The sequence below is a fragment of the Phaethon lepturus genome, unplaced genomic scaffold, assembly GCF_000687285.1.
Source record: "Phaethon lepturus isolate BGI_N335 unplaced genomic scaffold, ASM68728v1 scaffold29066, whole genome shotgun sequence".
Classification (NCBI taxonomy): Eukaryota; Metazoa; Chordata; class Aves; order Phaethontiformes; family Phaethontidae; genus Phaethon; species Phaethon lepturus.
The window spans coordinates 41,409-61,115 of NW_010546073.1; the positions used below are offsets into that span (position 1 = coordinate 41,409).

Genomic DNA, 19,707 nt, shown 5'->3' on the forward strand with positions numbered 1-19,707 from the left:
GGCAGGAGGTACAAAGCCAGCGTGTCCTCGGGAGCTGGGGTGGCAGTCCCTCCGCTGGGGCCACTGGCGGGGCAGTGGGAGACGTGCAACGTCCAGCGCTGCAGCCACACAGTACCTGCTGCTCACCGCAGGGCCGGGGCTGTGTTTCAGACCTAAGGCAGAAGGCATTGGGGAGCTCTGTGTCTTTAGCTTAATTTTTACTTGCTTTCCTCTGACAAAAAAAGTGTTTCTAGCTTTGTGTTTATCAGGCAGTTTTAGCTTTATTGAGTTGGCCTGCTTGTATCGAAAAACCACAGCTTGTGTGCATACTCATTTAAAATACTTTTTAAAGTACTGTTTGGACCATGTTTGCACAGGTATTTAGTTAAATGCAAATTCAGTTTTGCAAGTCTGTTCTCCTCTCCCTCTCCTCCTGTTTTCCCCCAAAGTGCCCAGACAAGAGCTTGCAGCCGTGTGGCTTAGAGCACAACATCAAACTTCAGAAGACGCCTGCAAGGTTTACAGGTGGTTATGAACTTGTTTGCACTATTGAGACAAAATGCTAAAATCTCCCTAAAGACCTCGGCCTTTCATGCTCCTTCGTGGTTGCCCGAGGGGAATTGGAAGTCCTTTGTTTCTCGCATTGAAAAGGGCCCTCGTGTATCCATCCCCTTGCCAGAGCTGCTCCCTGAAGAAATTCTTACGTCTCGGTCTTCTGTTCACATAGTGACTTCTGAACCCTTGTTTTGAAGTCCTGTGTGGAAACCCATGGCTACAGTGCGGAATCCTCAACTAGAAACCGGGCATAAGAATGTTGTGTCTATTTAAGAAGCTTTTTTATTAATTTGCGATCTTTCTCATCCTTCCTTAGAGTGTTTCTGGATCCCAGCCACTAGAGAACTTGGGTATTTCTGCTGCAAATACTCCTGAATCCCATCCCGCCAAGCCCTGTGGAGCACCAAGACCCGTCAATGGAGTTATTAACACGTAAGCTGCTTGCGTATTGCGAAGAGCTCTTGGAAAGAGCTTGATTTTTATGATCTTGACAAAGTCCCATTGGAAACCAGCCTGTAGCATGCTGGTGGGTAGTAACCGGGTTGGTAACAGTATAAATGGTCTCTCTTTGAAAAAAGTTTGGTAGTAGATCATGCTTGGAAACATTTTGAGGAGATTGCTTGCTTGAGGTTTTCTGCTGCATTGTTTTCCTGAAAATGGTATTAAACTGAGCTGTGTTTACATGAACAAGCCCTGCAGGCAACATGCAATGAGCGTGTTCAAAACTGTTTCTTTATTTTTAATACACTTGCAAATTGTATGGTTCAAAGGTACTAGTGGCCTGCTTGCAATTATTTTGTAGAAGTAGCTGTAACCACTGGCCTCCACTTTTCTGGAGATACTGAGGAACCCAAATCCCATTGATTTGGGGAGTAAGACTTTCTAAATTCTTTGTTTCTCCAGGCTGGTTTTGTTGAGTAAGACTTTAAGTGGGTAAATGAAAAGAAGTGAAAGAAATTCTCCTGTGCTACAGGATGATTTCAGGGTTGAACCACTTGAAAACCCTTGAACGCACAGAGCTTCAAAGTTCTGGTAGTGGCTAGAGAAGCTTTGCCAGCATCGTTGCACTTGCTTAGTACCTTGAGGAGGGAGAGATGTTGCACTGGTGCGGCATGAGCAAGCGCACCACCGATCAGCTGAACTCATTGCTACAGCTGGAACACTGCAGGCTATAACAGAGCCCTTTATATGCCTGTAGCCTTTGAACTGCAGAGCCTTAGACCACAGGGCTTTAATGTTTTGCATTTTTAGAAATGAAACACTTGTAAAATATACATGAAAAGGTTCTGTAGATGAGGAGCCGCGCTGCCGTTTGGTAGGTGGCATGGTGTATTGATGCCACGGTAGGGCAGGGTTACTGCGTGTGGACAGGAAAGTTCTTTGTACGTAAAACAGGTTAATATTAACATTGCACCTTTCTGGTGTCACTGCTGAGAGTCATTAGAGGTACAGTTCTGAAATATTATATTAAATCAGAATCAAGTTTACATCAAGGTTAAATCTTTTTTTTCTAGAAAAGGATATGTTCTCTGTCTTGTGCTTGCTGGCATTTAGACTCGTGAAAACCTGTTGTATTAAGACACCCTGAACTGTAATTTTGAGGGAAGCTGAATTCTAGGATTAAAACTGTTCGGGGCTAGAGTAGCTTTCGGTTTTGCTCTGTGTCTGGCTTTACATGCTATTTTTTGTTCAGAACTTCTAAAGGCATTTTGTCAAAGGTTCAGAGAGTGGAAAGTGACCCAAGTAAAAGCAAAAATTAGAGTTGCCTTAATAAAAGCCATTGCTTGGAGTCTTTGCTAAGGTCTGAATCGGGAACCTGGCTGATACTGCTGGCTAACATGGGGTGGTTGAATGAATAACAGTGTCTGTCTCATTCTTTTCTCTTCTCGGGCAGTCTTCAGCCTGGCCTGGCAGAACATGCTCAGGGAGATGGCCAGGAAGCTGAGGAGCTCTTGCATAAAAAGCAACGACTGAACATGGTTTCTTCATCTTCGGATGGAACATGTGTAGCAGCTCGCACTCGCCCAGTACTGAGCTGTAAGAAGCGACGGCTTGTTCGACCTAGCAGCATTATGCCCCTTTCCAAAAAGGTTAGTGCTGTTTGGGTTTTTTGATGCAGTATGTAGTTAAAGCTCCACACTAAAGGGCCTGGTTGAGGTACTGATGCGTTGGTCCAGTGTGCTTTTGCTCTTTGTCCCTGTTTTGAGAAGGTTTGTGGTTATTAAGAGGGGAAAAACAATGGGGAGGACGAGGAGGACAGTGAGGCTTCAAAGACTGTTGGAGAAGTAGAGGAGAAACGAAGGAGAAGCTCTTAATTCGTTGGAAGACTTTTATTAGCTATCGCTGGGGAGGGGAGATGCTGAACTTTGATGTGGTTTTTCTTTTCTAAAACGAGCCAGCCTGAGGTGAACTTCAGGCCAGGTAGTTCAATACGGCACAGTCTGAGCAGTCGAAAGAAGCCCTGAAAAGTCAAGTATTAGGAAACTTTAACTCTGAGCACAGGAACTAACACAGCCCCAGGAACTTGCTGCTACTTGCTCAGGGAAAAACTATAGTTGTCGGACCAGGCATATGTGGGATGTCTTGCAAAAGGCCTGCCAAGGTGATCGTGTTCGCTTCCACTGCTTAAGTTTGGAAATGACTGAATGCCATGACTCTATTCTTGGTTTTGTTTTGTTTTGTTTTATTTTATGCTCCTCTTCAAAGTCTTCCCTTGCCCTTATGCAGAATTCAGTTCAGTGGAAAAACAGTTTATTTCCTGTATGAGGAAAGGCTGTGCTTCAGTCTTCTTAATTTCTCTTAGGAATGGCTTAAACTGTCAGTTGGAGGATAGATAGTTAGAAATTGAGGGAATAAGGACCTTTTTTGTGCATGCAGCTCTCATGATTGCAGAATCATAGATGACAAAAATCCACTTACCTTTGAGTCAGAGTGTTTCAAAGTCAAACTCTACCCCAAGGGTTCAGGGGCTTTCACTCTGCGAGTGCTGGAGTTTTAAAGATAAGCTCAAAAAGCCACATTTTTCTGAGTAAAATAGATTCTCACTCAGATGAGTTAGCTGTAACTGGTTACTCGTTTGCAGTTTTATCTGGGGTATTTCTGGTAGAGCGCTGCAGTGACTGCTTGCAAGATGTTCAGTGATTTGGAAGTTTATGAACCGTCTCGTAGGTGATGCTGACTTGTGCACTCAGTGTTTGAAGAAATGACTGTTAATTCTGTGTTAGATCTTGACTGTAGTCATCAGATAGATTTGATAATCGCAGATGGTTCAGAAGAACAATTCCAAAGGGTGGAAGATGTGCCAGTTAGCAGAGGCTTTCTGTGGACTCCTCCAGTTATTCGAGAGAAAGCTGAGTGATGGCTGGGTCATGGTCCAGAAATACCATATCCAGTTGACCACACTGTCTAATCTACCGCAAAGTGGTTGTGGATTGTTGTGACCAGAAATTACAACCAGGAGAGTTCACTCTTTCAGTAGAGATAATCCATAACTGTGCGTACTGTTTTACAAAATCTGAATACAATATCACGTGAAATTTTTAGATAAGGAGGTGTCCTGTAGGAAAGAACAGCGACTTAAAGGTTGAGTGGGACTGTAGCCCACACTGGGTTGAAAACAGTCTTGCGAAACAAGGATCGGCAGGGATCTCCTGCAGTCACCCACAGAATCCCCGTGCCCCAGAGCAGACTGCTTTGTCCTCATACCGTGCCAGACGGTTTGTCTAAACCTCCTTAGGCAAGCTATTTGAGTGCTGAGCTAGTCTTGTTTTTCAGAGAGCAAAACCAAACCAACCAAACTTTCTAATATAAGCTGCCTTGGCTGCCTTTTTAAAGTCAGTACCAAGTCCTGTTGTAAACTGGTCAGCTCCCCTCATCACTTCAGAAGCTCTCCCCGAAGTGTGAGAGTTGATGTGGTAATTCTTAATGTGGTCACCTCTATACTAAACATGCCAAGGGTCTTTCTGGTTTTGCACATAGGATGTATCTTTCTGGATCTTGTTTTCAAATTTTTTTGTTGTTCTCCTCACCGTTTGGTGCACACATTTCTTGAACTAATGTGCCCAAAACTGGGTGCAGCCCTCCAGCTCACATGTTAGCAATGCTGAGCAGAGTGGCAGGATTACCTCATGCGTCTTGCACGGCCATCCTGTTTATAAAGCCCTGTGGGGTGTTAATTCTCAGTAATGGTACGACACTGCTGATTCATGCTCATTTTCTGATCCCTAACAACCACCAGGTCCTCTGGGCAGAACTGCTGCTCAGTTACCTTTTCCTCCTCTTGTCCACTTGTTGCATTTGCCCTCAGTGAATTATATTTGATTTGTTTTAGATAGTTTCTCTTAATTTGTAACCATGAGTGGATTTTCAGCTCTTTCCTTCAAGGTGCTTGCAGCCCTTTCCAGTTCTAGTGTTATTTGCTAAAGCTCAAGGATATTATCTCTTCCATCATTCAAGTCATTAATGGAAATTACTTGAATAATCCTAGACTCAGGACAGACTTCTGCAGGATCCAGTTTGATACGTCCTTCCATTTTGATGGGGAATCATAGGTTGCTGTCTTTGTGGGATTTACGCCCAATTGTGCATCTGCCTACAGTGGTTTCATATAAATGAAGTCTATAGAAAGTCTGTAAGTCCGTGCATTGAAAGTCTGTCCTGGTTTAAGAAACAAGGCTGACAAACACTCTTTTTTTACTCTGTAAAGTTAATCCCTGTAAGTGTCAGCCCTTGGCATATAGTGATGGCTCTCTGACCCATCTGAACTCAAAAACGCTTTTTTTCCTCTCTCTGACAACTGAATTGTGCTGCCTTATGGTTTTTATAAATGAGGTTTCAATCTAGATAAAATTAAACACTTTTAGCCAAAGTTAGTACACGTTAAACTGTCTGTGCTGGTGAGTAGTAGATTTCAGCTGTGCTTATGTAAAGTGAAAGCGTCCTTTTATGAGTCCAGACTAAATTAACAGATTTTATACAAGGTATTAAAAAAAACCTAAACCAACCAAACAACAGCCTTTAGGATGTTTTTCATGAGCTGTCAAAGGGGAAACGTGTGAAGAGAGCTCTTAGACACATTGACCTCTGATGTGTTGACACTATTCTCTGTCCCCTTTCCAGGTCCATCGTAATAACCTGGTGCGATGTAGCTGTGACGTGAACCCTTCATGTGCTCTGTGTGGCACTCGAAGCTCAACAACTCTGGAAATCCAGTACGATGCTCCTTTGCTGGAGCGCCTCTCCCAACTGGACTCATGTATTCATCCTGTCCTATCATTCCCAGATGGTAAGCACAGCATCCACGGACCTGCCGGGGGGTATTGTCAACCTGGGTCCTGAGGTGGGTTACAAGGAATGCTTGGAGGTGCTCTGGAACCTGCTCCTCCATCCTAGACTTCCAGGGGAAGTACAGATCTGCTTGGGTATGATCAAGGTGGAGAAGCCAAGTAGTGCCTGGGCATCTGTACTGGAACCTGAGTCTCAGGCTGGTGTCTTTGTTGCTATAAACCACTTGAGAAATATCTGCTTCCGCAGAGTTTAATCATCTGTATAAAATTATTTGTGGATTGTCACAAATTTTTTTGACCTTGTAAGGAATTGTAGATGAGCTTCCATGGTTCAGAGGATACAGTAAGAAGAGATGTTCTCGTTAAGACGCTCATTTCCCTGTGCTGCAGTATCAGGGTTAAACATCATTAGAGGAATAACTAACCAACCCTGACTGGGGGGTATTCACAGATTTTGTGTGTAGGGACTTTTCCCAAGGGAAAAGAAGTAGTTTCCAGAGTGTTTTGCTTCCTAAGCTGCCAAATTAAATACAAGCCTGTTCTTTGACCAAAAACCATTGGCTTGCATGAGATTTGTGTCCATCAGTCATCTTTTTCCCACGATCACAAAATACAGAATCACAAATGATAGGAACTGGTACTTTTATCACGAGAGCCAGGCAGTGAATAGATCGTAGTGGTTCCTTTCCTTGGCAGGAGTGCCTAACTGGCTGCTTGAGGTGTAAAACACTGCTGGTAATGCTGGGAGGAAGGTGTGTGTCCCTGTTTCTCATGAGGATGTGAAGTGGTTGGTTCAGGTTAAGACACTGGGCTAATATGTGTGTTTGGGTTAAAATTCCAGCTTTGCACAAACTTTGTGTGACAGTAGAAAATGCATGGGGTGCCTGGGAACAATTAATCTGGCATCTTTCACTAGCGCTATATTTAAAACAGACTAAAATAGTAAATTGGTGCTATTTTTAAAAACTAAGTCCCCACCACACCCCCCAAGACACATCTCTCTTACGGAATGCTAAAGGACCTTAACGCGCTGAACTCCTGAAGCAGAAATTTATTTCCTGATTTCACAGCACTTGTAATCCTCTGCTATAGTGTTAAAGCTAATAACCTAGGAAGTGGTGAGAAAAACTGTTGTGTGGTATTGCAGCATGGCCACCAAGCAAATTATCTCATCCCATATTCACTTTCCATTTTCTTAGGCTCAGTTGCAGCCAGCTTACATGGTAAAAGATCCTTTCTGGCTGCATGAGATTAAAAAACTTGTTTTTAAAACTGTAGGGTGTAAAGCTTAAAACACTTATACAGAAATACCCATTCCCCCCCTTCCTCCCTCAGAATAACTTTGATTATTGGCTAATGCTTAATGTAATTCTGCAGAACGTGCTTTTTCGGGATGGGGATACTTTTCTATCCAAACATAAAGCCAGGTAGCACGTTCAGGTAGGGAAATTGCTCTGCCTGACGTTGTGTCCGCGTCACAGCGTCTCCCTGCCTGCGAGTATTGATCCGGGTTGCTGGTGGTGCTCCTCGTGATTATTTTGGGGGCTCACCTTGAAAGCGAACTGGCTGGGTCGACGGGCAGAGGCTCAGTCAAGACCTTCTGGAGGAGTTTGTGAGGCTGTTAGAGCATGTGCTGGCTTTCACTTTGAGCCTGTCTCTCCGGGGCTCCTCCGGTGCCAGCAGCCGGGGATCTCCCATGCCGTTTGCCAAGGGCAAAATTGCCAGGCACCACAGGAGGAAAAAGATCATTTATCCTTCTGGCAAGCAGGGCACAGGCATCGCGGCTTTTAACCCGTTGCACTTGCGCTTCGTAAGCGCTTTGTCCCCTTCCTTTCAGTTGGTTGCCCCTTTTTTTTTTTTTTTTTTTCTGGTTCATCTGATTTCTTGCTGGGAATTTTCAGATGATGTAATAACCTTGGTAGGGATGGCGAAAGCCAGGGCTCTCGGGCTCAGTGTGGTTGCCATCTGCTGGTCCCTGGGAGGGCTGCACCCTTGGTGGAGGAGGAGGAGTGACAGTGTCACTTGCTGCACGGACTCTGGTGCAACCAGTGCTGACAGCAGGGCAGTGGCGAACCAGCAAATAACTCATTTTCTGCTGACAACATTTTGTCTTGCATTTTTCCCCTCCCTTCGACCTGTCCCGTCCTGCCACAGACGTTTGGGATGCTGGGATGGCGTGAATTTTGAGGAGAAAGCAAAAGATTAGCAAAGAGAGGAGGCTATTTTCCCAAAGTCGGACCACTTCAGCACAGTCGTGCTGCAGCCTTGCTGGCAACGTCCTTAAAGGACTGGCTTGGCCCCTCTCTGTTCTTTGGGACATGTCTCCACAAACCAGTAATGGTGGCCAAAGAGCTGCCATCGCGCTGTGATAGCCCTTCCTTAGCAAATGGATGGGGCTAAACCAGAGCTTTAACTGTCAAGGTATGGGAAATGCAGTTGTCCTCGCTTTTTCCTGAGAGTCAACTTCCCCCATTAATAACAGCTGACTCCAGCCCATGCTCTGCCAGCTCTTTCCAGCCTGTTTGCCTGCCTGGCTCTGCTGGGACTTTCCAGTCCCTGGAACTGGTGAGGAAATACTGGAGCGGGGTTCAGGTATCAGCCGCTGAGAGTACCGACAGGGCTCGAATCTCTGCCGCTTGCCCTCTGAGGTTATCTAGATGCAGTTTCTGAATCCCATGGCAGCTCCTAATTGCCTCCGCGTCCCCTCTGCAGGCGCAGAGTGAGGAGCTTTATTCCTTGTGCAAGGTTCATCTCTGCCCAGGGTGGCTTCAAAGTCCCTGTGAAAATGTCATGAGAGCTTGAGAGATGCGGGAGGGATGTTTCTACTACTGATGCTCATCTTAGTACTTTTAACTCCTAGTTGTAGCAGCATGAGTTTGCATCGGGCTGCGTGTCCTGCTGGTGACGGTCTGCTGGCCTGTGCTGGGGGAGGAGAGCAGATGGGTGGCATGTCAAACTACAAATGCTGGTGTATAATCATCTTACGGGTGTAGTTGGAGAAGACAAACGTCTCAGAAGTTGCCTTCTTAACCGGAAAGGTTTTAATGCTTTTCTGAACTAGGATTTTGGCCCTCAGGCATGTAGAAGAGAGCTGGGTCTTGGAGGAGACTTGGGCATCCGTATTTGGTGAACAAATCTGAAGTTTAAAGCTATGACTATGAAAGGAAGGCTTATTTGTGGGACTCCTGAGGCTGGACTAGTTTGCTACTCCAGTTAATGGTTTTTATAGTCTACCTTAGCCTATCTGCACAAGAAATACACTGAATAATCTCATTAGTGTTCTGTCTTTCAACTAAGATCAGGAGTGCGCGTCTGTATGGGATTTGGGAGAAACGAAGCTTGAGGAATGTAAGCAAAAGTAGTGTCTGCCAAATTTCACAGCAGTACAGCGTACTTGTGCTCGTTGTGAGACTGCAGGATTAAATAAGGACAAGTACTCTGGATTACTGTGGTGGGTGGTATATTGCAGAGAAACTTCAGGCTCAAAATACATCAGTTACACAGGTAATGACCGGTGAGTTTGCCCGCTCGCAGACGGCTGCGTGACCCGGCCCCTGCCCGGGGAGCTGCCGGTGAGCAGCAGTACTTCTGCTCTTTGAGCCTGTGAAGTGTGCTCGCTTACACAACTTTCATTAGATGCTTGAGGTGCCACATCGGGCAGATTAACGTCATACAGTACTTGGTTGGCTTTTGGCTTGACCTGAAATTGAGGATTTAAGCTGAATTTCTCTCTTCCAGCTCGCACCTCTGTAGATTTGATGTGCTGATGAGGTATCTTAGATTCCTGGAAGTCAGATCTGAGATAGCAGAATTGAGCGTGGCAGTACATGAGATACCTTCAGTGGTAAAGATGCATGGTTTTTCTGACAAAGGCTTCGTTCTCCTGCTGGGATATACTTGGTCTGTGAATCCTGTAGGAAAATCCTTCTCTCAAAGAGCTTCAGGTTAGAAATGTTGGGTCCTAGCATTGGAGGTCCTCTCTGAATGTGAGGAAGGCGTAGGCAAGCCTGGGTTTTACAGTCAATGCCTGTATGTTTGTCGAGGGCTGTTCTTATCGGGGGACTGGGAGAGCATTACGGTACCGCAGGTTTCTGGTGCGTAATTTAGTTAATTTGAATGCTGTGGTTTGTATCCCTCTGCAGATGTGCCGACAAGCCTGCACTTCCAGAGCATGTTGAAATCTCAGTGGCAGAACAAACCCTATGAGAAAATTAAACCTCCCAAAAAGCTCTCGCTCAAGCACAGAGCCCCCATGCCTACCAGCAGCCTGTCTGACCCTGCTCGCAAGGACCGCCACAAGCTGGTGAATTCGTTCTTCACTGCAGCCAGTAAGTGTCCTCCCTGCCTCCGCCGCGTGCAGAAACATTGCCTAGTTTTGTGCCCGACAGCCCTGCAATCTGGGAGGAGAGAGGAGGAGGATACCCTTCAAATTCAGCTCTCAGGGATGAGGCCGTGGTCTGGCAGGCCAGGGCTGAAGGTGAAGTGTGCAGGTTGTGAAGTTCAGGCTGGTCTCGGTTCGTAGGGACCTCTTCTTGCTCAGTCTGAGCCTGTGCTCACACTGGCACGGGCAGTACTACGGCTCGTTCTGCTCTGAGCACATCTCTCCGGCGCCCTGATGGTGTTGAGCCTGACCTGTCTGGATTTATGGAGCTGGTAAACTCTACCCGAGTTTCCTGTGCCAACAGAAAGAGAGGTGAAAACGGGCGTTTCATAGCTCTTTCTCTGTTCCCCTCCTCAGAGCGCTCACATCAAAAAATCCAACCAGACAAGGCACACAGGCCGCCTTTAGACGATTTTACGGCCATGGCCAAGGCCGAGAGAGCGCCAGAGCGCTCGCTTGTCCAGCCTCCTGCCTATGACAAAAAGCGATTGCGAGACTGCTCATCTGAGAGGAGTGAAGGTAGGCTCCCACGGCCAGGTCTCTCGGGGGGAGCTTGGGCTTTGCTGCATATCCAGCCTCTCTCCCCCTTCGGCCTCATTAGAAGGGGGAACGCACTGCTTCTGGGCCTTGTCGCCACCGCAGCAACGCCTCGTGCTCTAACTGCTTCTTCCCCCAGGGCCTCTCAAGCTGGCAGCCGCCGTCAGAAGGTGCTTCTCTTTCATGCAAAGTGTTCCTCAGCACTGGCCATTTCTGGTGCACATGGTCCTTTTCTATCCACCACCACCCCCGTTTGTGGGGGTTTTTTTTTTTGCTAATGGCATTCTTCATTCTCTCCCACCCTCCTTTGTGTAGTGTTGAAGCATCACACGGACGTTGGTGGCCCAAGCTACTTGTCAGCAGCTGTGACCCCTACACCTCACAGCCCTATAGCGCGGCAACTGTCCACCTCCTCGGAAGGCTCCGCTCCTGCCAGCACAAGTTCACAGGGCACCTCCAGCACAGCTGTAAGTATCTATTGCCTTTCTGGAGAGGTTTTTGGGCTTGCCTTTGTCACGGGGTCTCAGTTTTTGAGCAATTCAGGCATCTTACCGTGCTGGACCTGTTGGGCCAGCTGATGGTAGGGTTGCTGGCCCCCTTTCTTACTCTGACTTTGGGTCTGCTGGGGTTCCTGGATGACGTTGGCTGTGCAGAGCACCAACCAGCTCCATTACAGGGTCGGTGTCAACGCAGTAACTGCTGGTAAACGTTCCTGTTCTCAGTAGTCTCCTGGCTTTGCTCCACATCTGGGTTTTGGTTTCTGAAGTTGTCTGAGGATGCCAGGAAAAGAAGAGCTGAGCACCAGCAGTGTGCTGCTGCTGGTACAAGGGTGCTTCCACCGAGATGGCTTGCCCTGCATGGTCTCAGTGGCACTGGGCTATAAACGGGGTTGGGGCTGAGTCCCAGGGCATCACATCAGTGGTGGCTGGGATCTTAACTTTCACCTCTACACAAGCTGCAGCAGTTGTTTAACTCATACTGCCTTCTGAAACATGCTCAGCCTCCCAGAATGCTAAAAGGTGACAGGATTTGGGACCTTTATGAAGCTGTGTCTAAAAGCTGTCAGTGAGCACGACTGTAACTCCCTCCCACTGTGCCCTGGGACAGATGGATGACATAGCTCCTCTGCCAGGCATCGTCCGTCCTCCCAGCACCTCACACACGTTAACAGAAGCTCTTGATTAAAGGACTGAGATCTGCTGAACTCTAAACTGTCCCAGTGAAGAACCTGGTCTCTGTCTGACCACTCCAGTTAGTAGCTTGTGCCACAGCGTAAGCTGGATGTGACCGAGCAATAACAGCAGATTTTGTCGAGCCCTGATGGCGAAACCAGGGTGCTTAAGAGGCATCTGTCCATGGCAGAGCTGAGGGCACCACTTCCAGCTCAACATTGTGTGTGCCCTTGTCCTTGGTGCAAGCTTGTTGCTCTGGAGCTGCTGGATCTCGGCTGGATTCCTTCACTGCGGAGATTGCTGTTGCATCATCAGCTGTGACATCAGCGAAACACCCTGTGGTAGCACAGGGTGTCTGAAGAACCCAGCGAGCAGTGGTAGTTTGGCTTGAATGTGCTAGTTGTTTTGGAGAAGAGCGCAGCTCTTCTCAGTGGCTCTGGCATGTCAAGATGGTGTTTCTTTGTGCTTCATACCTGTTTTTTGGTGTTCTCTTGCTGCTTTTTCTGCTGCTCTTTCACAAGCTTGTTCAGAAAAGGAAGATGAAGTGTCTTCCCTTCAGCAGCCAAGTCCTGCAGGAGCATTGCCAGCGCTTGGGTCCGATCTCCGGACTCAAGGGTCCGGGTCCTAGGTTCAAGCATCGCAGTCTGGCGCAGGTTTGCATGTGCTCCCCAACCAGTGGGTCCAGCCTCACTGTTGACAGTGACACGTTGGCATTTCCTTGCTGCCGTGGCAATAGTTACCCACCCACTCCATCCTCACCCAGCTTCACAGGAGTCCTGGGACCTGGCAGGTCCCTGGCAGTTGGGTTCCTGCATGTTTTTACGCTAAAAGCCACAGGGATCAAAGGAGACGCAGAACATGGTAAATTGCATGTGACTGTGAGGAAGACGGGCCGTTTGCGTATCAAGCTGATCCATGAGGATTCGTATCACTGTACCGGCAGTGCTGCTGTCATAGGTTTGGGGGAGGTTTTTGGATAGACAGATGGTAGGAGAGCACCCAGCGTTCAACCAGGTTTAAATAGATAAGCGTGGAGCTTATTTTTGTCTTAAAAAAATCTATTCCAGTCAAATGCGCGATACAGATGGAAGCTGTTAGGCTCTTAGTACAGCTGTCATAACCCGAGGTGAACTCCTGTGCGACTGCTTCACGTTCCTCCTCTGTCACAGTGTCACCTGTGGTGGGTCCACACCCCTGCAGGGCCACGAGCAGGGGGGCCGTTGCCAAACAGGATGGCTCTTCCCTCTTTCCTGATGGTCTCACTACTTTCTTTACATTGGCAGTAGGGAATTGGATGATATGGGAGGCTTTTCTTGCTGGGTCAGTTTATCAGCTGGACCCGTCTCCTGATCCACCTGGCTGTGCAGCAGCTGGTGCCAGTGTGGAGATGGTGGCTGGAGCTCTGCAAGCCCTTGCTCACCTTGCTTCAGTGCCTGCAGGACCACTGCAGCCCTTGCCCTTTCTTGTACCCTCAAAATGAAGAATTTTTGGTTGGGAAGAGGACTTCCAGCAAGCAGTAGGTGAAATCCATTCTGATGGAAATGACTGTTAGTTCTGGAGTCTCCATAGGTCATATGAGGCCATGTCCTTTTTCCATCAAGGACTTAACGTGACAAAACCTACAACTCTTTCTCACGTGGTTCTTGTCTTCGTGTTACAGCAGCCAAGGAGGAGGAGAGGCGAAAGTTCATTTGATATTAACAACATCGTCATCCCGATGTCCGTTGCTGCAACGACTCGTGTGGAGAAACTGCAGTACAAAGAGATCCTCACACCCAGGTACGTGCCTGACCCCTGGCTCCAGCGGGGTTGTCACATCCCAGGCTTTTACTGTGCAATTGTCCTCTCAGAAGTTTAACCCTGGCCTAGGGCTTTGCTCCCAGTGGCTGCTAATGCTGGTGAGGAAAGGGGCTTTATTCTTCCCTGAAAGTAGGAGAAAGTTTGGAAAACCTCTGGTCATATCGTTGATGCAGACTTGCTGAGTTAGGGAATATGTTTTCTGAGTGTCCCTCGTGCATGAAAGCCGGCTGCCCTGCTCAGGGCAATCTAAGTGCAGTCTTTGTGCAGTCTAAAGTTTTTGTGCAACCTAAAGTCATCCTTGTTGTCCTCTGTCCTGCTGCAAAGCTGCCAAGTATGTTGAGCTGAAGATCCTGGTGGTTTCCCAGCTTTGCATGCGTCCGGGCTGGGTGGTGGGTGCCCGGGCTGGGTTAACATGGCAGTGCAGGAGGGCCGCTGCCTTGGATCGCAGCGGCCAGGAGAAGCCCTCCCGTGCCTGGGCGGTGGTAGGAATTGGAAGGTGTCTCTGCCCGAGCTGAGTGCGAGGTGAGCTGTCAGCCCTTGTTCGGATGTTCTTGGACTAACACCGTGGATGAGATCCATTGCTGATTTGCACGCCGGAGTGCGCCGACTTGCTGCGGCGCTGATGCAACTTCTTCATCCAATTGTCCAGTTTAGAGTCCTTCTCCCTTCCAGTTCTCCAGGTCTCTTTCCCAACTTACCTCTTTCGTCTTCCTGGTCCTACAAGCTCTTCCCAGGCTTTCTTCAGAGCGGGGCAGGGAGGGAGCCTGTTGCTGAGCCAGAGGAAGAGGAGGAAATGCTGTGACATCTGCTCTGCTTCCTCTGGCCTTGGCAGGCTTCAGCCACGCTGCCAGACCAGCGCCAGGAGCTGGGCAGGGAGGCAGAAGGGAAGGGCTGCAGCAGGAGGACGCTGGCAGCCTCGCTCCCCATTCCTGACCCTCCCAACGTGGAAGGACGTCTCCTGCCTGTCCCCCGGCATTGCACTCAGTGGGTGCGAACGCGCTGCAAAAGGATGTGCTCAAAATGGAGCAGGCTAACCGGGGAAGGGGAGAAACCGTTGTCTGAAAGCACAGGAGGGGTTTTGGTAGACAAATGTGGTTTAAAACTGAGCCTAAATATGTTGCTCATCGTGGCAAGCTTGTATTTTTTTCTTTTCCCAAAAGACAGCGTTAGTGCACGCAGGGCATGTGGTGCTGTGCTTGGCTGTGCCGGTGACTGACTGCCCTCTGACCTTGTGTCTTGCAGCTGGCGTGAAGTGGATATCAGTGCTCTGAAAGCGAACCCTGATGAAGACAATGAGGAGGTAAGAAGAGTTTTATTTCCGAGTTAACGTGGGAGGGGTTGGTAACGACCGAGCAGTGTCCACAGAGGATTCCGGAAGGGACTGAACACAGGCACCTCAGCAGGGAGGTGCAGAGTCTCTTCCTTTTTTTCAACAAAATGGCACATTTGGCCCTGCAGAAACCAGCCTGGTGTTGGTTCCTTTTCAGGAAAGGCGTGATAAGGCAGAAGTTGGATTAACTGGCTGGGTACAGCTGAATATGAGGTCTGATTGCTGTCAGGAGACCTCTCTGGGCAGCAATCTTTTTGTGAAATAGTCTAATCAAGAAATCAATGACCAGTCATGCTGCTATAGTTATTGTTTTAGCTAAACTGATACTGATGGTATTTCCTTAAACCTCTGTGTGAGCGCTTTCACTCTGGGCCGAAGTACTTTCCTTTGGTTTTTAGTTTTTAATCTCTTCCTAAACAATGCAGACTCAGTTTAACAAGGTGCTCTTGCACTCACTGATAGCATCCGCCTCCCTCCAGACATAGACATTTATTTAAATTCATGCTGTAGCTAATGCTGAAAAAACTGCACGTAGATGGATGTTGAGTGTAAGAAAGCTCTGACCAAGCCCTGTATCCTTCCCTTTCCAGATTGAGGACTTGTCTGATTCGGCCTTCGCTGCTCGGCATAGCAAGTGTGAAGAGATGGAGCGGGCCCGGTGGCTTTGGAGCACGAGCATGCCCCCGCAGCGGCGGGGCAGCAGGTACGCCTGCCGGCACGGTTCCTCGCTACCACCTCAGTGCTGGCAGAGGCTGCCCCAGTGCACCAACAGCACTCAAAAGCAAAGAGGATGCAGTGGGATGCTCCTGGGAGCCGGTTGTGGAGGCCTTATTAGATTGGCTGATCCATAAAAACGGTTAAAAGCTTGTGCTGGTATTGGAAAGTTTGATGACCATCCACAAGAGCAGCTTGAGGAGCCCTTTTAGGAGTGGGGGGTAGTCTTGCTTAGGTGGAGGTAGAGCTACACACCAGTTAAGTTACAGACAAGCAACTCTTGCACCATCTGTTTGGATTCTGCTTTCTCAAGCACTTACACCACCCTAGAAGAGTGGAGGCTGGTGTGCTGGCTCGGGAGTCCAGAGAAAAAGGAAAGGGCTGAGATGGGCATCCTTCATGCAGGAACAAGGAACTGTGGTTGTTCTCAACGTTACGCTGTCGCGTCTCTGCTCATTGCTTCAGCAGTGCGTTTCTCCGCTCCGTTCACATACGTGTCCTCACGTTCCTCTGACCACTTGACACTTCGTTCCCTTTCTGCAGTGTCTTTTTGTGAGTGTGTGTCTAAAACAGCACACGCTTCCCAGCTGTGATCTCATCATAAGCCTGCATAAGAAGAGATTTGCTCTTCTCCATTTGATCTGCGATGCTTTGTTTGGTTTTGAACCACTCCGCACTTGGGCAGAAGTGCTTGCTGAACTACAGCTGCATGCAAATACGCACCTGGTCATCTTAGTCTGGTTGTAGTTTCAGTATAGCCCTGTCTGGTGTGTGCGATCGTACAGGGTTATTTCTGCAAAAACTTCTGTGAATGCAAAGGTCGCGTTTATCAAACTCATTTCTGCTGCTGCTGCCTTGTTTCGTCTGCAGCTGCATTTCCCAGTGCTGGTGGCGTGTGGGACATTTTGGTGTTTCTTTGCAAACTTCTTCAGCCAGTTCCTCGCATGACCATAACTGTGTTCTCTAAAGACCCTCTTGGAAGGACATCGGTGAAAAATGCTGTGTTGTGGTCCTGGGCTTGGTCAGAGGTGAATTCAAACTTCATCTCATAGGATTAAGAATGCTGGTGGGAAAGGACCTGCAGAGGTCTCTGGTCCAGCTTCCTGCAGGGCTGTTGCCAGCAGACCAGGTTGGCCATGGCCTTGGCCATGGCATGAGCACTTCCAAGGACGGAGATTCCCCTAGAGCCGGGGTCAGTATTCCCAGTGCAGCTCCCCAGCAGGGACAGGTGGGGATGTGAGTGTCCCTGCTCCGCTGGCCATGTTTCTCAGCGCATCCCGGGACGTGGATTGCTGCGTTTGTGACGAGAGCGACTTGGCCAAGTTCAGCTTGGCGTTCGCCACGTCCCGAGTTCCTCCTCAGCAGGGTCCTTGCTCAGTCCCACAGTTCCCGTGCTGGGGTTGTTCTCTGCAGCTGCTTTAGTCTTTCTTCAGAAATGGTTGGAGCCCCTCCGAGCCTGGTAACTTCTTGTTGCTGTGATTCAGCCAGTACCTTGCTCCTTGCCCGTGGAGTGACTGGGCCAGGTAATAACCAGTAAACACTGGGGTAAACTCGCTTAGTTTCCCTTAAGCGTCATTCTCTTTGTGACCTGCTCCAGCAGATCTGCTGAGCATCTTGTGGTCTTCCTGCCTCATGTATGTAACAGAATAGTCTGGTTTTTCTCCTGTAGCAGCTTTTAATTTGCATCTTGACTCAGCCCATTGACTCCATCTAATTGGGGCTGCATGTTCTGATTTTGGCCAAGGTAGATTTTGGAATCTGATCCTTGGCAGTCCTTGATCTCCACTTGCTGTTGCAGCTCATCTTGGAAGAGTTGCACACAGATGTGAGGACTCCAGTTAGGTTTCTCTGCAGCCTGTGGGTCTTTTGTCTGGAAATCTGTGTAGGTGCTCAAACTTTCAAAATTTCTTAATCTTCTGAAGTTCAGGGGTTTTACAGTGCTCCTCCTACCCCCAACTGCTGAACTTGCTGCATTTTCAGCATTACTGATTCACTACGCTTGGTTCTTGAACTGCCTGGTGTCGCATGGCATGTAGATGGTGGAAACACTTGGAGAAACAGATTGTGAAGTGTCTGATGTCATAGGGTGGCTTCTCATCGTGGTATTTATGCAGCACTCGCAGCGTAGGAGATGCGTGGGACACGTAACCTTAGGAGAGCAGCGTCAGTGTTGCAAAGCTGCATCGAGACAGTGGAGAAGGGACAAAGATGAGCCTGGATGAGTTTAACCTCTGGGCTGCAGCATTCCCTGCTTGCGTGTGCACCAAATCCCCACAGCATTCCCCATCGTACGGCCACTCCCGAGGAGGGGGCGGTGGAAGGGATCGTAGGGTGGCATCAGGTGGCAGCAAGCGACCTGGGCCGCTGCATGGGTGGGAGTGCAGCTGGGACTGAAACCAGGCTCTCAGATGTCTTCCTACCTCAGGTCTTACAGATCGACGGACGGACGGACGACCCCCCAGCTGGGGAACCCCTCGACTCCCCAGCCGGCATCCCCTGAGGTGGGCAACTGCCACTCACATTTGGAGCTGTCCCACACCCACTCACCGCGCAGCCCCATCAGCCCCGAACTGCTCTCTGCTCCCCTCACCCCCCTCTCCCGTGACTCCATGCGGCTTCTGTCCAGTGAGGACACCCGTTGCTCCACGCCCGAGGCCGGCCTCGATGAGCAGGTGGGTGCTGGCTCCAGCCATGGCCGTTTGCTCTAATTGTGTTGCTGGAGGCTGGTAGGAAGATCCGAGCGCGGCCCGTCGCTGTGTCGCCGCAGTGGCTGCTGCAGATGGGTGGTATAAAGGTAAATCTGATGCTCAAATTTGGCTGTTTTATCCTCCTCGCTGTGGGGAGGCAGCTTGGAAACCAGCATGTGGGAAATCCTGTCCGAACGCTCGTGTCTGGCCAGCGTAGTGCCGTTCGGCATCGGCAGCAGGATGCTTTTCCAGTGGTTGGTTCAGTTTGGAGGCTGCCGTGTCCTCACCACGTCGCGCTAAAGCTTTCCCCGCACTGTTAACGAGGCTAGGCTAAGTCCGTGGCTGGCACGGCACCATGGAGCTGCCCGTTCTGACCGCTGCTGCGGGCAGCCAGAGTCGTGCTTGGAGCAGAAGAGCTTTTCCGGAGGATTTTCCATAGCCTGGTGTCTCTTCCCCTTAGGCTGTGCAGCCGTGGGAGCGACGCACCTTCCCGCTCTCGTACGACCCCAGGACAGAGTGCGAGGACCAATCTGACCCCCAGGACCGGTCGTCGCGCTGCACCCGGCGCACGTCGGGCAGTAAATCCTCCCGGGAGACCGATGGCACTTCTCCTTTGCCCACCCTGGCCAGCCTCAAGAGCCGCCCCCCCCTGGTGACCCCCTCCTCCTCCTCTTCCTCTGCAGCAGTTCAGCGGCCAGCACACAGATAGAGACATACGGGAAGACATGAGCAAAACCAACACACAGAACTAACTCTTGGCATTAAAGCTTCCAAAATCTGCGTTTGATATTCAAACATCCTGCCGGGAATTTTCACAGTTTTTAGTGAATTTAAGGAGTTTAGAAACTGTTTTTTTGTTTTCTTTTTTTTGTTTTCTTTTTTTCTTTTTTTTTTTTTCTCTTCTCCATGTTTCCTTGTCACATGAATGAGAGCCCCCAGATTCCTCCCAGCGGAGTGAAGCCTCGGGAGGGGAGCAGCCCACCAGACCCCCCTCCCTCTTTCCTCCCCTCCCCTCTTAGGTGTATAAAACTAGAGCACAGGATTTAGCTGACTAGCAGACTTCGGGGATAGTTTTTCTCAAGCAAAAGGGTGTCTTTTTCCTCTTAACCTGCTACCCTACCCCGCCCTCCCATCCCCCTGAAAGGTTTTAGTGGAGTGAAATTAGTGGTGAAAAGTGATGTCTTGGGATTGCAACCTTCACTAGCTGTCTGTCTGTCCTCACGTGCGGAGCGCCCGCCCTGCACTTCCACCCTCCGGCGTTGTCCTC

General features: G+C 49.1%; 1 protein-coding gene across 1 annotated transcript in view; it reads left to right on the top strand.

Moving 5' to 3' along the window:
* The window catches only part of KANSL1 (KAT8 regulatory NSL complex subunit 1), a gene marked incomplete at its 5' end in the record, with an annotated part of 28,630 nt that extends 9,481 nt beyond the window's left edge, over positions 1-19,149 (top strand). The window contains 11 exons of the mRNA XM_010289185.1: positions 851-966; positions 2,429-2,624; positions 5,653-5,818; positions 9,962-10,147; positions 10,558-10,719; positions 11,053-11,204; positions 13,570-13,688; positions 14,952-15,009; positions 15,630-15,742; positions 18,179-18,425; positions 18,901-19,149. Coding sequence (XP_010287487.1) covers positions 851-966; positions 2,429-2,624; positions 5,653-5,818; positions 9,962-10,147; positions 10,558-10,719; positions 11,053-11,204; positions 13,570-13,688; positions 14,952-15,009; positions 15,630-15,742; positions 18,179-18,425; positions 18,901-19,149 — 1,764 coding nt within the window. The remainder of the gene's footprint in view (positions 1-850; positions 967-2,428; positions 2,625-5,652; positions 5,819-9,961; positions 10,148-10,557; positions 10,720-11,052; positions 11,205-13,569; positions 13,689-14,951; positions 15,010-15,629; positions 15,743-18,178; positions 18,426-18,900) is intronic.
* Between the last annotated feature and the right edge of the window lie 558 nt (positions 19,150-19,707).